General features: G+C 46.1%; 1 protein-coding gene across 1 annotated transcript in view; it reads right to left on the minus strand.

Moving 5' to 3' along the window:
• Positions 1–15,721, minus strand: part of ITGA9 (integrin subunit alpha 9) — a 354,686-nt gene that overhangs the window by 76,025 nt on the left and 262,940 nt on the right. Inside the window, exons 19-20 of the mRNA XM_032650071.1 lie at positions 6,105–6,191; positions 2,635–2,714 (exon numbers count right to left, since the gene is read on the minus strand). Of these exons, the coding sequence (XP_032505962.1) occupies positions 2,635–2,714; positions 6,105–6,191 (167 nt within the window). The remainder of the gene's footprint in view (positions 1–2,634; positions 2,715–6,104; positions 6,192–15,721) is intronic.

Here is a 15,721-nt window from a genome sequence, read left to right on the forward strand (position 1 = left end):
GGGTGACTGCCTTTTAAGTTAAGCTTCAGGGGACCTTGATCAGGACAGTCAGATGCAGGCCCAGGAAATGTAAGGGGAGGGGGCTGCTGGCTTTCCCCTCCTGACTCCACAAGGATCACCTGCCTTTCCAGAGACTGTCAGGGCAAAGATTCCTGAGTGGGATCTACAAGCAAGAGCCAGGGTAGGGTCACCTTTGGTCCTGTCCCGGGGCACAGTCTGGGCAGCAGGAACTGAAGGCATCTTTGGCCGCCTAGAGGCTGAGGTTGGAAGATGTGGTGAGGGAGGAAGCACAGGTGAGCCTCCCAAGTAGTGGGAGGGTAGAGGGGGTCCCCAAAGGGGAGGAGCCAGCTCTGCATACCCAGACTGAGTGAGTGCCTGCAGCAATGCCTGGTAAGAAAGACCTTTCCTGTTTGCCTTTTACCTCTCACAACCTGGGGGGGCTCTCAGGAAAAGGGGGAAAGGGCCAGTAGAAGCACCACTGCAGGACAGCTAGACTATTCCCAGAGAAAGACTATTCCCGGAGAAATGCTTCCCTCCTGCAGCCTTGCCCTGGCAGAAGGGAGGACGCCTTAACTTGAAATCAAGTTTTGATTATTTCATGGGACAGGAGACACTTTGATTATGGATTTGTGCATTTGCTTTGAGGCTTGAAGCAACTATAGGAGCCCAAGAGAAGGGCTTTTACCAACTTTGGTCCCTGCTGTATCTGCCCTTGTCTCACACAGTGGCTGGTTGTAGTAAGTGCTCAAAGGTTTGTAGAATGAGTGAGGGACAGTGCCTGCCCTGGGCTGTTCTGCCCTACTTCCTGCACTGAGCCGTGTCTGCCTCTGTCTCTAGACTGACCCTGTCTTGATGAGGTTTGAGATGGAAGACTCTCTCATTCATTCATCCCTGCTCCCTCTCAGCTTCTGCTCAGTGCTTTACACTTGATGGACATGAATGCGGTTGAGAGGAGTGATCCAGAGCCGGATGGCTGAGCCGGCACCTGTTATCTTGAACGATGGGGCGCATCTGAAAAGTCCGGGAGATGACCTCCTCTTTCAGAATGTGGGACCAGGAGCTCCTTCTCAGTGCCCGAGGGTGCAGTCCTCCTTGGAGGAAGTCTTGGGTTGAGCACCCTCATTTCAGAGGTGACCATGTGGGTGGAGGCCTTAGTTTTACAACGCTTAGCCCCTTGCCTCGCTCTGCACCCCGGATTCAGTGGGTCTCCAGTCTTGGCCGCATGCTAACCTGTGGTTGCACAATCGCCTTTCTCTGGTTGACCTGCAGCCCCTGGTTTCATGGTCTGCTCATCTAGTGTCTGGCCTTCCATTTTCCCAGCCTCCATTAGCCATGAGGTTCCTGATTTTGTTATCTCACCTTTTTTCTGTGGATCTTGCCTGACCTTGGGCTTCACAGTGTTTGGTTCAGATCTCCAGACCATCTCTGGGATAGACTCAGATCCCTTAGCATGAAAGTTTGTCTTGGACATTAAGGCAACTAGAGATAAGACATGATAACTGAATGCCTGATCCTTTATCAGACTCTGGACCAGTAAAAAAGTGGCTACAAAGTCATTTTTGGGACAACTGGAACATGGACTAGAGATTAGATAATAGCATTGTATCAGCGTTAATTTTCCTGAATTTTATAACTATACTGGGGTTATTTTAGAGAATGGCCTCATTCTTAGGAAACACATGGAGATACTTATGGGTAAAGAGGCATGATATCTGCAACTTACTTTCAGATGGTTAAGTGGAAAAAATCATACATAGAAAGAGAATGATAAAATAAATGAGGCAGAGCATCAAGACTGAGTGAATCTGGGTAAAGGGTATACAGGAGTTCCTTGCACTATTCTTTGCAACATTTCTGTTAAGTTTAAAATCATTTCCAAATAAAAATTCAAATAAAAAAGGTTGCCTTGGGTATCCAACCTATACAGTCAAAGCTTGTATCTCCCTATTCACCCACCTAAGTACCTCTCCTTCCAGCCCAGCTATCGGCCAAGGGCTACCCAGATGGTACTTCAATGCACCTGTGGATTCTGGCTTGTGGAGGCAGCTCATGACCCCAGAGTCTCTCTCAAGCACCCTTGGCTATACTGGAGAGAGAGAGGCAGGAGCACAGTCCTGAGGGAAGACATCACTACTGCACTGTCCCCTTCCCTATCTGTCCACTCAGTTCCTAGGACAAGCCCTTTCTTGAGGACCATCTCTTGGGGGCCTCCACCAACAGGCTTGGCCGGGCCCTCAGGCTGCAGGTGCCCTGTCCTCGCATCAAGGGATGCTGGGGTACATCCATGAGAAGCCAATGACCACAGAGGACACTTGTGAACTAACCAACCACATAAGCTTGGGCTGGAATCCTGACCTCTCCAGGCCTGTCTCTCCTCAGCTGTAAAATCATTTACCTCTGACTGGATGAACCCCTAGTCCTTCCCAGCTCTCTCTGAGCTGGTGTCTGCACAAGTGGAACTAGACAAGCACCATCCTTGAGAGACCCGATTCTATGCAGCGGTTTGGGGCTTTATCACTGAGCGGTTCCTTCCTCCTCGGCGTTTTGGGCATCATCATCAAAGCATGACCAGGGCATGACCTTTCTTGGTCCCATAAATCTTTCATCTTTGGAAAAAATTTAAATCCCCCTTACCTCTGAGCAGTAACGATGAAGCTAAGAACTTCCTCTTCCCCAGACAGGTGGCTTGTATCAAAGATCACGCTGAATTCATACTATGGGAAAAGAAAGTGACATTTGGCATCAGCCAGCATTCCAAACTTAAACACTACAATCTTCTGCAGTTTATGACCTCTGGATGCTCATCTGCACAGCAAGCTTTATTCTGTGTGCACTTCTCTCTGACGGTCAGGCCAGAGATACAACTTTAGCAATAAAACCCAGAGCCCACTCTGGCGAGAGGCACGCTGTTCTTTTCAGCAACTGAGGTTTTCGTTAGGAAGCGATACGCTTGAACTCTTAAACCAGGACTTCCTAAATTTCACTCACACCATCATCCCAGTTTTTGCCACATCTGCTTATCATATCACCTGTGATATGTACTTTGTATTTTTATTGCCTCACTCTTGCTGTTTAAAGACTATTTTAAAGAGAAGAATTTATATCACTATCACAGATGGGAATCCAGGATCACTTGCCATAAAGAGGAGGTCATCATAAAAATAAACATAATGGAAACAAAGGGATGTTGAATTCTGTTGCCTGCTGAAGGCTCTGGGCCTAAGGTCTGCTCTATTTTGATAAAAGGGAGATTAACGACTGATAGGGAGGTGTTAGAGATATTGTAGAGCTACCGGAGAACTTCTCCCACAAAAAGTTAGGATTGAAAGAGTGTTGAAAAGGTAATAAATTTCTGTTAGAGTCAACGTGGTTTAGTGCTATGTCCATGTATCACCTAAAATCATCTCATGAGCCACCCAAAATCATCTCAGGTACTCCCAGTGGTGGGCACCCTGTGATTCGGGGAACACTGCTCCAAGCAAATGGTTTTCACCATATACACACTGGGCAAGTATGGGAATCAGGAAGGACCCCTTGGGCAGGGCTTATAGAGCCAGGCCCTACCACAAACTATGTGATCTTGGCCAAGATACTCGATCTCTTTGCTTTTCAATAAAAAAGAAGAGGGTGGACAAAATGATCCTTAAATTCTATCAAGTTCTGAGAGTCTATGACTTATTTAATATCTAAATATTTGTTCCTTTATGATGTCATTTCGTTCCTTTATGAAGAATTCTAGGCAATGGTCTAACTTTGCAACACCGGATTCTACTGAACTGAATGCTACCTGAAAGTAATTAACACTGGATCATGACTTTGGACCATCAACTAGAGTGGATGCTGGACATCCCTTTCTAGACAGAAATTTCTGTTGCAGTGAGACCTGTCAGCTTACAGTGAGGGTGGGGCATGGAGACAGGATAGGAAACAGAGCTGGAGGAACCAAAGGAAGGGAAAGTCAAGAGTCTCATTGCAGCAGAGAGTCTGAACTGGCAGGAGATCTGAATTAAACCCTCTAAAGATCAAAGTGAGGTAAGAAGCAGAAGATTTGGGCACAAAGCCAAAATGAGAGCCAGAGGCCTGGGAGAACAGAAGGTCAGGGACCGGGGCAGGCTGGTCATGAAAGACAGAAACATACGGCCAGTGAAGTAAGCAGAGAGTGTGGTCATGAGGCTTAGCAGGTGGTCTGGAGCCTGACGACCCACAGGGTCTGAGGGCAGGGGAGGACAAGCCGGGCTGTGGATAGAGGGAGCCCCATCCCTGCTGGGTCGCTTCTGGGGCTTTCTCCAGGGACTCACCCCCAGAGCCCTGCCTCCAGGACCAGCCTTGCTACAGGCCTTCACTTCTGCATGTGGAGGAAGGCAGTGACATTACCAAGCTGGAAAAAAAATCCAACATCCAACATCCATACTTCTGTTGGCTCTGTGACTATTTTGAGAGAGAATGAATTTTAACAAAATTTAAGGCCCCAGAAGTCAAGATTACTTTATTTTCATTGTATTCATTTATTCACTTTCTCTTTATGGGAAGTGATCCTGGATCCATCTGTAATAAGTTTTCCTTTTAAAATATCTTTAAAACTAGCAAGACGCACCTTAGGTTTGAGGGAAGGAGGCTGGATTTTACAACAAAATGTCTACTTTTTTTTTTTTTCGGTACGTGGGCCTCTCACTGCTGTGGCCTCTCCCGTTGCGGAGCACAGGCTCCGGACATGCAGGCTCAGCGGCCATGGCTCACAGGCCCAGCCGCTCCGCGGCATGTGGGATCTTCCCGGATGGGGGCACGAACCCGTGTCCTCTGCATCGGCAGGCAGACTCTCAACCACTGCGCCACCAGGGAAGCCCAAAATGGCTACTTTTAAAGTGTTTCAATTAAGTCTATTTCCTGTTGCTCAAAAGATTTCAATAAAATGTGTGTGTGTGTACGTGTGTGTGTGTGTGTGTGTGTGTGTGCATGTGAGTGCCATATTTTACTGCAGGCAATGATGCCCAGCATTCATGTCCTCCTCCTGCATCCTCACCCTACCTGGAATCTCACAGGACTTGGCCCATATTCTGCCAGCTTTTCTGAGGGCAGCCACCACTTGGGGCTTCCCTTCTCCTGGGATGAATGTGGACAGAATGAGGATCAGAGCCAGAAAAAGGGCTGAGGAATCACAGATATAAGAGCCACCACAGTTTGAAGCAGGTACATTCAATGAGGCGGAGGGATTCAAGTGATTTGCTAAGAAATGAGCAAATCTTCCTTACTAGAATATTCTCACAATTGCTTTGCAAAACAGCTCCTATGTACTGAGACCAAAAAGCCTTAGAGATTAAAATGATCCAATTCTATGACATAGGCAGGATAAAAGGATTAAACTTTTTTTTTTTTTTTAGGAAGGGAAAAAAGGTAGACAAAAGGAATATAAAATTTCCTTCAAATCATAGCAGGGAAAACAGCTTCCATTTAAAAAGGCAGAACTGGTCTTTTAGAGTCTAGTTTTACCTCCAAAAATCATATCTTCTACATCTTTGCATCTCTTTATAATGATGGCACATACTAGAATGTTCCATGAATCTCTGAATATGCTAAACCATATTATTGTTTGAGCTTAGAAAATTTGGCTCCTTATAAATACCAAAGTGACTGTACTTTCTTGTACTTTTCTGAAAAAATGAAATGCAATACAATTATTTATATTTTAAGAGGTCTCTTCAAAAATTGTGAGTTCCCGGGGGGAGACAGCCAGGACTGTAGATCACTAGCCCAGACCACATCTTCTCCTATGTTGTCCCAGGGACTCAAAGTGGCATGGGATGTCCCAGAAAATAAAATGTTAAGAGGCCAACCAGATGGTGCTTGACAAAGTACAAAGGCCGTGGCATGTGTTTCACATCTGTGGTATGTCACATGGATCAAGGGGAAGGACCACATGTCCACGGCGCCCCGGAACAGACTTGGAGATGGCTATGGACAGGGCTGGCTGTGCCCAGGCAGGGCTTTGCAGGCCACCCTGCTGCAGTGGGGTGTGGACGAAACCTCGGGGAGGCAGTTGCAGAATGAGTGGCTGGTGGGAAGGGCCGGGGGTGCTGCCAAGGAAGTGCCCCGTCCCTGCCCCTTACCTTCGACTTCGACCTCATGAAAGGGAATCCCACACTGCATTTGAGGAAGTCCGATTCCAGCAGTTCACAGGAAATGCCCATTTCCTCCTGAAAGACAAAAAGTACCAACAGATGGGCTGGCTACACCAGGACAAGTGTGTAGAGGAGCCCCAGGGAGGCAAATCCAGGCTTCAGCAGACATGGTCCTGCTATAGGGAAGTTCTCAGACAACAGCCACTGTTGGCTGTGCTGGAATGAGGAGCCTCTGACAGGCCAAGTCCCCATCCTCCTCTGACTGCCCGCTCACCCCGCCGCCACACTTGCCAGAGGTTCTCTGGGAAGACAGTGCAGAGGACAAAACCACTCTTCATTCTTTCTTTTCTTTATCATGTTTGTTATTGTATATCAGAGTTTCCCTAACTGTGTTCTGTAAAACATTAGTTCTGTGGGTATTACATTTTAAAAAAGGGTTTTGGGGTCAAAAAGTTTAGAAGATGTAGGGATAAAAACAGTTAAAAATGTGATTTTTTTAAAAGCAATTATTTTTTTTGTATTTAATTTTTTTTTTTTATACAGCAGGTTCTTATTAGTAAGAACACTCTTCATTCTTAATCAACCCTTTGGCTCTGATCCCTAGTGCTCTCCTGGAGAAACGGGACAGCCCACACGTGAGCTGGATGCCTCCTTAGGTTTGCATTAAAAGGCATCCAAGTCGTCTTTCTGGCTCACACCCTAATCTTGCCTTTCAAAACCTTACTAGTTGAGGAAAAATAAACGCTAAGAAAATCGCACCAAGGAAAACACAGCGATTCTTTCTACAGCATGAAGCAATGAGGGCTGAGCTGCACCCTCAGCAAGCCTTCCCAGGGTGGGGGTGGGTGCAAGGGCAAGGAGAGGGTTCCCAGCATAGCTGGCCTGGGCTGGACTCTACAGACAGGCACGAGAAAACCAGGAAAGGGGCCGTGGGGAGCTGCCATCTTACCACCTGCACACATAGTTTACAACCAAAATCAAAGAAAAGCAGGAGGCTCTTCATAACCCACAGGGCCTCTCCGAGTCACTGAGACCAAATCAAGACTTCTGAGGGGAGAGAGAATGTTTGCAGATATGGGAAAAGGAGAAGGCACAGAACAGAACTAGCACTGGTTGAATGTCTAGAAGCTGGGGTGCTGGAGTTCAATGAGGCCATGTGACTTCCTCAAGGTCATTCTTTTTTTTTTTTTTTTTTTTTTTTTGCGGTACGCCGGCCTCTCACTGTTGTGACCTCTCCCATTGCGGAGCACAGGCTCCGGACGCGCAGGCTCAGCGGCCATGGCTCACAGGCCTAGCCGCTCCACGGCATGTGGGATCTTCCCGGACCGGGGCACGAACCCATGTCCCCTGCATCAGCAGGCGGACTCTCAACCACTGCGCCACCAGGGAAGCCCCCAAGGTCATTCTTGACTGACTCTAAAGCCTACCTCCTTCTCCTACCAAGGCCCTGATCTTCTCAAGGGCCTTGGCAACTCTGCAACACACAACGGCAGCCAAAAGGATTCTGGCTCTGAAATGTCACCCATGCTCCCTCCTCCAATTTCCAAGACCCGCACCTCAGCCCAGACCCACACTTCCAGGTAGATGCGTGAAATAAAAAAAGTTTAAGTTGTGTGTCTAATCAGAAAAAAAAAAAAAAAAAGTGAGCACTTACCACAACATACCTACTTAGTTACATGTTATACACATATACTATTACACTATTATGAACATTATCAAACACAAAAAGTAGAAATGACAAAAAACAAGTAACTCATCTGTGGGATTAGAAGTCAAGATAATAACTGGCGGGTGGCAAGTAGAAGGGAGTTCTCGGGGTGCTGGGGATGTTCTCAGGTGTGATCATTGTGAAAATTCACTGAGCTGGGCACCTAATGATTTGTGTACTTTTGTCTGTTTTCTAAACATCAATAAAACTTTATTTAGAAAATAGCAACAAAGCAACAGCAACACAAACAACCCGAAATACAAGGAAATAAAACATAGGAGATATATAAATATAAAAGGGAACTGTAGCTTATCTTTCAGCATCCAATCTAGATATCTAATGGGGATAATTGATCTCAGTAACTGTTAAGTTTTCTAACTGTTCTCCGTGACCTTAGTCAGCATCCCTCACGTGGGCTTGGGACCTCCTACATTAAAATTGGTTTGGGATCGCCTTAAAAAAATACAGATTCCCAGGCCACGCCCCAGTGGTCTGAGTATACTCTGAGATTGTGGGGCCTGAGATAAGCATTTTCAATTCATGGTAGGTGACACAGTAAGTGTTCCACTGTGCAATGCTTTGGGAGCCAATGCTATGAGTTTGCCTTTTTTTTCGTCCATTCTACAGGCTGCTTGAGGAATCTTCTTAAAATGCCTCTCTCCATTATGAACATAATAAATCTCAAAATGTTAACATTGGCATCCATTTGGCCCCTACCTCTTTGAGCACATATGTCACTATTCTACAAATATCCTTTACTTGGTCTCATTTCCACACTTTCCACACTTTTGCCTAGTTGTTCCCACTGTCAGGAACACCTTTCCTCAGCCCTTCTTCCAAGGTTTCCTTCACCCATCTTGCCCCAAACACTCGTGGGTGGTAGGTAAGTTTGCATATCTAATATGGGCATGGCACAGGACTTGGAACGGACCCTGAGCATCCATTGAGTGGCTGAGTCATCACATCACCTCCCATGATCAGCACTGAGGACCCAGATCTGAATGACATTAGTCCCTGTCCTTGAAGAGCTCACAGCTTAGAAGGGGGACATCTTCCAGCAGAGAAACAGACATTTACAGGGCAGTGTGAGGGGCTGCTCTTGGAATCTCGAGAACATGCAGCGGCAATCTCAATAAGGAAAACCAGTGAATGATTTCTCAAATGCTGTCTCACGAACTGCATGGCCCAAAGATTGGTCCTAATGATTCACTGTTGGTGGCCTCTTGTCACCATCCTCTTCCTTATAATTCCTCACCCAAGAAGCAATATCCACAATTGGCCCAAGTACAAGGTACTCTAAATCCTAGCTAACTGGCCTGTGGGCATTAGAGGTAGCGAGCTCAAGCCTAGGTGACCTTAACTCCCTGGGGCAGTCTTGGTTTATGTCTGTTGTCCTGGTGTAATTACTCTCAAGAGCATCCCAGGATATACATAAATTATATTACTCAACCCAGTTCCAAAGCTCAGTATCTCACTGGAAATCCCTTTCAAACCAGGACAGAGGTTTTCAATTTAAGTCAAAGGTCTATCCGTTCTCAAAGATTTATCACCCCAAAGACTTCAGGTTTTACATGGATGTGAAGGACTCACTAGGCTTTAAAAATTTACTCTGGAAATTGAGGGGACCTCCGTTTACTCAGCTTTGATCTAAGACTGCTTTTGATTGTCTGAGAACTGCTGAACTACCTTATTTTTGTTAATTCCAAAGTGCGAGGAAATAACATTTAAACCAGCATTTATTGCATTATTCCACATCTCTCTTCCACCCTACTCAGTCTAATAGAAATGACAGAATTCCGGTTGGATCTTGGGGTGGGGGACAAGCAAAAAGAGTGAAAACCAAAGACATCTGTAGGAATGAAAGCGCTCAGTGTATGGTCATGACTCACGCGCTCCCGGACGCTGCAACAGGGAAGAATGTCATGGATCACCCTTCTGCGCCTGTCAGCACCAGAACAGCCCTCCCATGGCTATGTAAGTCCCCTTGACTGAAAGGCTTTAATTCCGTTTTCCACCCTTCACTGCAGCTATGAGGCAAGGAGGCCCCCAGAGCATGGGCCTCAGCAAACACTGTGACTGCTGGTGTGGACGGCACAAGATCTGTACCCAGAACCCCTTTACTAGATGACTTCCAGTCCCTGGCTGAATGGGAGCTGCTTTGCCTGGGAGGTTATAACACCCTTCCTCTGCAGCCTATGATTGACATGGGTGCAAAAGGCTGCCCCTTTGCCTCAAGATGAGACCAGCTGTGCTGGGCAACTCATGTTCCAGAGCCCCCGTGGGATTAGGCTGAGAGCACATCCCTGTTTGCCTCTGTCTTCTGCCCCATTCTGTTCCCTTCACTCCTTTTCTTCCAAGAGCATTTCTGCAGTAAACCATTTGCCCAGGAATCCCCATCTCAGGTTCTTCTCCGGTGAACCTGACTTCAGACAATACTCTTTATAGATGAGGCTGCTGGCACTGAGAGCTTCTGGAAAGTACTGGGCACTTGTTCCCAGGTGGGGAGAGGCAATGGGAGGGGAACCCTCACATGCTAACGAATGTTGTTCAAATCCATACTAACCCAAGGAAAAACTTTCTAACTACTGGTTATAAAGTCAGCATAGCTGCCCCCATCAGGGAGCACTTAATCTCAAAGCAGTATCAGCACCCCCTTTGCTCTGGTTTTAGATCCTGCCTGGGGCATAACCTTAAAAAACAGGGTCACTATGGAGCTAGGTACCACCCCCGCCCACCTCCACCCCCACTCCATAGTCAGGCAGGCATCCCGTAGTCAAAGAAGTCTCAGGGAACCTTTAAAAGATGAATGTTGGGGTGATGTAGCTAAACTAGCTGTGCCCTGGCTTTAGACAGCATCAGAAATAGTGATCTAGTGGGGGAAGGGTGCTTTTTACCTCCGCCAGGCACGTGGTACCCCACCAGGAGGTACATGGGAGAGATTCTAGGGACAAGGCTTCTCCGTGGCTCTGATTCCTTCTGTGCCTCAATCATTGCTTACATTGACTTTAGCTTGGAGAACTTACCTTCATCACTGTTGCAAGACTTATGATTACCAGCTCTCAGCTGATGGGGAATGTGGACCAGTGAATAGACTGTCTACCCTTTGGCCCTGATTGCCAGACAGTGTAGAATCTGATTATCCAACTCATATGCAGTGCAAATCTACTAAAACCTGTTGCAAAGGTGCAGGCTTTCATGAAATCAATGAAAGTGATGCTCAGAAACTGCTCAAACCACTCAAAGCCTCTGATTAAGTATGGATCTGGCAGAGTTAGATGAGTTAACAACTGTTGAAGAAGTCAAAATTATCCTTGGATGATAACACTTTAAGATGCTTGAGAAGATAAGGCTTCTCAAGCCTTATCTTCTCTTGAGAAGTGTTTGGGAAAAATGTACCATCATAAAAACGACCTTTCTGTGATTGCCCTAAAAAAAAAAAAAGGCAAACTATGAAGCAAAGAATGTTACCTTATAATAGGAATATTCATATCCAAAAGCTGCCTACCCAGGACCCAGTTACTTCTTTCATTTCAGAAATTAATGCACTGCTATTTTAAAGATGCTAATAAAGCAAATAAACTTTTGCCTTGGGTCTAAGTATCCTTGACCATTATTATTACAAGAGCTGTTACGTGTAGAATAACATAAACTTATTTTCATAATCTTTAGTTTCATTTTTCAAGTAAAGTCCCAAACAAAACTTAAAGAAAAACTTTTAATATGAAATTCTGGACCCTATTTTAAGAAGATTCACAAAACTGGCCATTTTCCCAGTCCCACTTTTCCTTGGCTAGCAGACACATCCAATTCCATAAAATGCTATCAAGGTTTCTCCCCAGAGATTGAGTAATTCAGTTTAAATTTTCTAAATTTTTTGTTTTACTAAGACACATTACACTCAGGATCAGAAAAACATCAATTAACATTTTTTTTTAGAACACAAGATGAAAGCCTACTTGGTTTCTGCATGTTCGTCTCTATATTCTCAGTACCGGGCACTCAGTAGCTCCCTAGTTTGCACTTAGAACTTCAACAAGCCTTGGCTGTTCGGGGATTCAGATGAAGGGACTTCAAGAGGCAGCTTATTTGCTGGTCTGCCTGGCACGGGAGATGCTTGCCTTGGCAAAGGTCCTCTCTTTTCCAGACATACCTCGGCTGTCCTGGCCCTGGGAGTTTGGCCAGCGGAGCCAAGCTCCAGCCCTGCTTGTAATATGCAGTGTGGCTGGCAGGAAGAAATCAGATCATGAAGTTAGTGAGCCTCCTTGGCCTTCAGGCTCCTTCTTCCCATTCACACAGCATTCGACTTTATTCTGGAGCCACACTTGCTCTGACCACCAACGCAGTGTCCTGTGGGAGCAGCAAATCCGCAAATCTGGTCAGGGCTTAATGCTGGGCTCCAGGGAGAGTGTGAAATTTATCTTCCCGTTTGCTACTTCCTCCTGTGTTTGTCAAACTGAGATGACCCTTCACGTTCTATGTCTGACTGAAGTTTGGTATTCATCTAAGACCCCCTTCCTTTCTTCCAGCCACGTGAGGTGTGACCCGTGAGCTGATAAGCTCTGTGTTAACTCAGTTAATAGAGAATTCAGGGAAATTTTGGAAGCACTTGATCCCAATTCTCTAATTAACTGAGGAGTCAAAGGTGAGCAGGGGTTCTCAATAACCTGGCCCAGTGAGCTAATAGAAAGAGTTTATTCTCCGGAAATACTTTATTGGCCCCACTCAAGGATGAGTCAGCCTGAGCCTCACCAGAAAAAACAGTGCTATTCCTAGACGGGAATCCTTTGGGACAGGGCCCATGGAATTCCTCAGCATGCAGAAAAGCACACGGTTTGCAGCATAGAAAGTGCACAAGCTTTGGCATCGGTGTCCCAGTTGATTTGCTCGGATATGTGACAGCTATGGGTCATCAGACAAACAGGCTGGCCTTTCTACAAGCCTCCATTTTCTCACCTGAAAAATGAAGCCATAACACCTGCCTTATAGGACTGGGGCTGGCCTGCCAGGGTGGATGGTTGTAAAGACTGGGTCCACAGATGGCCCCTACTCAGTAATAGCTTGTTACATGCCAGGTAGCTCCTCTTTTTATGCCCATTTTACATGGAGGAAACTGGAACACAGAGAAGTTATAGCACTTGCCCAGGATTTCCCAGCTGCCAATGTAAGAATGGACCAGAGGGGGCCTGAGGCGGGGAACCCCAAACAAGGCACAGACAAGGTCCCCTCTTCCTCACCCCCCGAAGAACCCACAGAAACTGAGCCTGAGCAGGTGGGCAGCATAAACCCAATGAATGGAGCGTGTGGCCTTTAAGGAACCTGGAGCACATGGGATGCCAGGACAGATGCCAATCGTGGCTGATAGCCTGGCAAGGCTGGGGCACTGGTTTACAGGCCCTGCCGGATAGGGGCTGGCAACCAGCAGTCTGAGGGAACAGAGGTGATTACCAGCACACGTAGGGGTTCCAAGGCAAGTGCTACAAAGCAAGTGCCTTTTTAAACTTTTGTCTAAACCCCCATTTGGAAGTAAAGGCCCAGACTATTCTGGGTTTCTTCTTTCCAAGCTTAAAAAAGTAAAGCAAGCAAGAGCTAGAGTCAAAACAAATGCTTGAGACAGATGAACCACCTAACTGTTAAAGCCAAAATCCCCTCCGAAGCTAAGGAGTGCTGAATTTGGAGCGTGCACTTTGAACAACCCTGTACCCATCACAGGCAGTGGGAAGTCAGCTGTCCCAGGAGAAGCAATTTTCTTATCAAAGTGGAGACAAGGGAGGCTCCTCCCAAACAGTCCTCTTGGCGCTACGGATGCTTTAAAATGAGTAAAAATCATACTGCATTTAAAAAAACCAACACAAACCAGAAATGACTTGAATAAGCTTATTCCTGTAACATGCTCCTCCTGTGCATTACGTCAACCCCTAATCATGTATTGTCCCAACGTGAAGACAGATCAAAACACTTCCATAAATGCTGATGACTGCCCCCTTTGGGACGGCAGGGAAACTAAAGAATCTAAACAAACAAACAAATAAAAATAAACCCACCATCCCAGCCCCCATTCACCCCAGCGGGTGAGCAGACAAGCCTCTCAGGCTGGAGCTGTCCATCCTTTTTTACTTCTGGTAAGGAGCGATGGAGATCTCCTCCAACATCCAGTGCTAAGGCAACATTTCCAATTTGAATATTCCATTGGTCAGGCTGCTGCAGGAGGCCAGGCTTTAGCAAGACCAGCTGGGTGGCTTACAGAGCCTTGGTGCTCCAGCCGGGTGTCAGGCCCGTGCCTCTGAGGTGGGAGAGCCGAGCTCAGGACATAGGTCCACCAGAGACCACCTGACCCCATATAATATCAAACGGTGAAAGCTCCCTCAGAGATCTCCATCTCAACGCTAAGACCCAGCTCCATTCAACAACCAGCAAGCTACAGTGCTGGACACCCTATGCCAAACAACTAGCAAGACAGGAACACAACCCCACCCATTGGCAGAGAGGCGGCCTAAAATTATAATAAGTTCACAGACACCCCAAAACACACCACTGGGCGTGATCCTGCCCACCAGAAAGACAAGATCCAGCCTCATCCATCAGAACACAGGCACCAGTCCCCTCCACCAGGAAGCCTACACAACCCACTGAACCAACCTTACCTACTGGGGGCAGACACCAAAAACAGTGGGAATTACGAACCTGCAGCCTGCAGAAAGGAGACCCCAAACACAGTAAGTTAAGCAAAATGAGAAGACAGAGAAATACACAGTAGATGAAGGAGCAAGGGAAAACCCCACCAGACCACACAAATGAAGGGGAAATAGGCAGTCTACCTGAAAAAGAATTCAGAATAACGATAGTAAAGATGACCCAAAATCTTGGAAAGAGAATGGAGAAAATACAAGAAACGTTTAACAAGAACCCAGAAGAACTAAAGAGCAAACAAACAATGATGAAAAACACAATAAATGAAATTACAAATTCTCCAGAAGGAATCAGTAGCAGAATAACTGAGGCAGAAGAACGCATAAGTGACCTGGAAGATAAAATAGTGGAAATAACTACTGCAGAGCAGAATAAAGAAAAAAGAATGAAAAGAACTGAGGACAGGGCTTCCCTGGTGGCGCAGTGGTTGAGAATCTGCCTGCCAATGCAGGGGACACGGGTTCGAGCCCTGGTCTGGGAGGATCCCACATGCCACGGAGCGACTGGGCCCGTGAGCCACAACTACTGAGCCTGTGTGTCTGGAGCCTGTGCTCCGCAACAAGAGAGGCCACGACAGTGAGAGGCCCGTGCACGGCGATGAAGAGTGGCCCCCGCTCGCCGCAACTAGAGAAAGCCCTCGCACAGAAACGAAGACCCTACACAGCCAAAAAAAAATAAATAAATAAATGAATTAATTTAAAAAAAAAAAGAAAACACCATTTAAAAAAAAAAAAAAAAAAAAAAGAACTGAGGACAGTCTCAGAGACCTCTGGGACAACATTAAACGCACCAACATTCAAATTATAGGGATACCAGAAGAAGAAGAGAAAAAGAAAGGGACTGAGAAAATATTTGAAGAAATTATAGTTGAAAATTTCCTAATATGGGAAAGGAAATAGTTAATCAAGACCAGGAAGGACAGAGCGTCCCATACAGGATAAATTCAAGGAGAAACACGCCAAGACACATATTAATCAAACTATCAAAAATTAAATACAAAGAAAAAATATTAAAAGCAGCAACGGAAAAGCAAAAAACAACACACAAGGGAATCCCCATAAGTTTAACAGCTGATCCTTCAGCAGAAATTCTGCAAGCCAGAAGGGAGTGGCAGGACATATTTAAAGTGATGAAAGAGAAAAACCTACAACCAAGATTACTCTACCCATCAAGGATCTCATTCAGATTTGATGGAGAAATTAAAACCTTT

The sequence above is a fragment of the Phocoena sinus genome, chromosome 11 (genome assembly GCF_008692025.1).
Source record: "Phocoena sinus isolate mPhoSin1 chromosome 11, mPhoSin1.pri, whole genome shotgun sequence".
Classification (NCBI taxonomy): Eukaryota; Metazoa; Chordata; class Mammalia; order Artiodactyla; family Phocoenidae; genus Phocoena; species Phocoena sinus.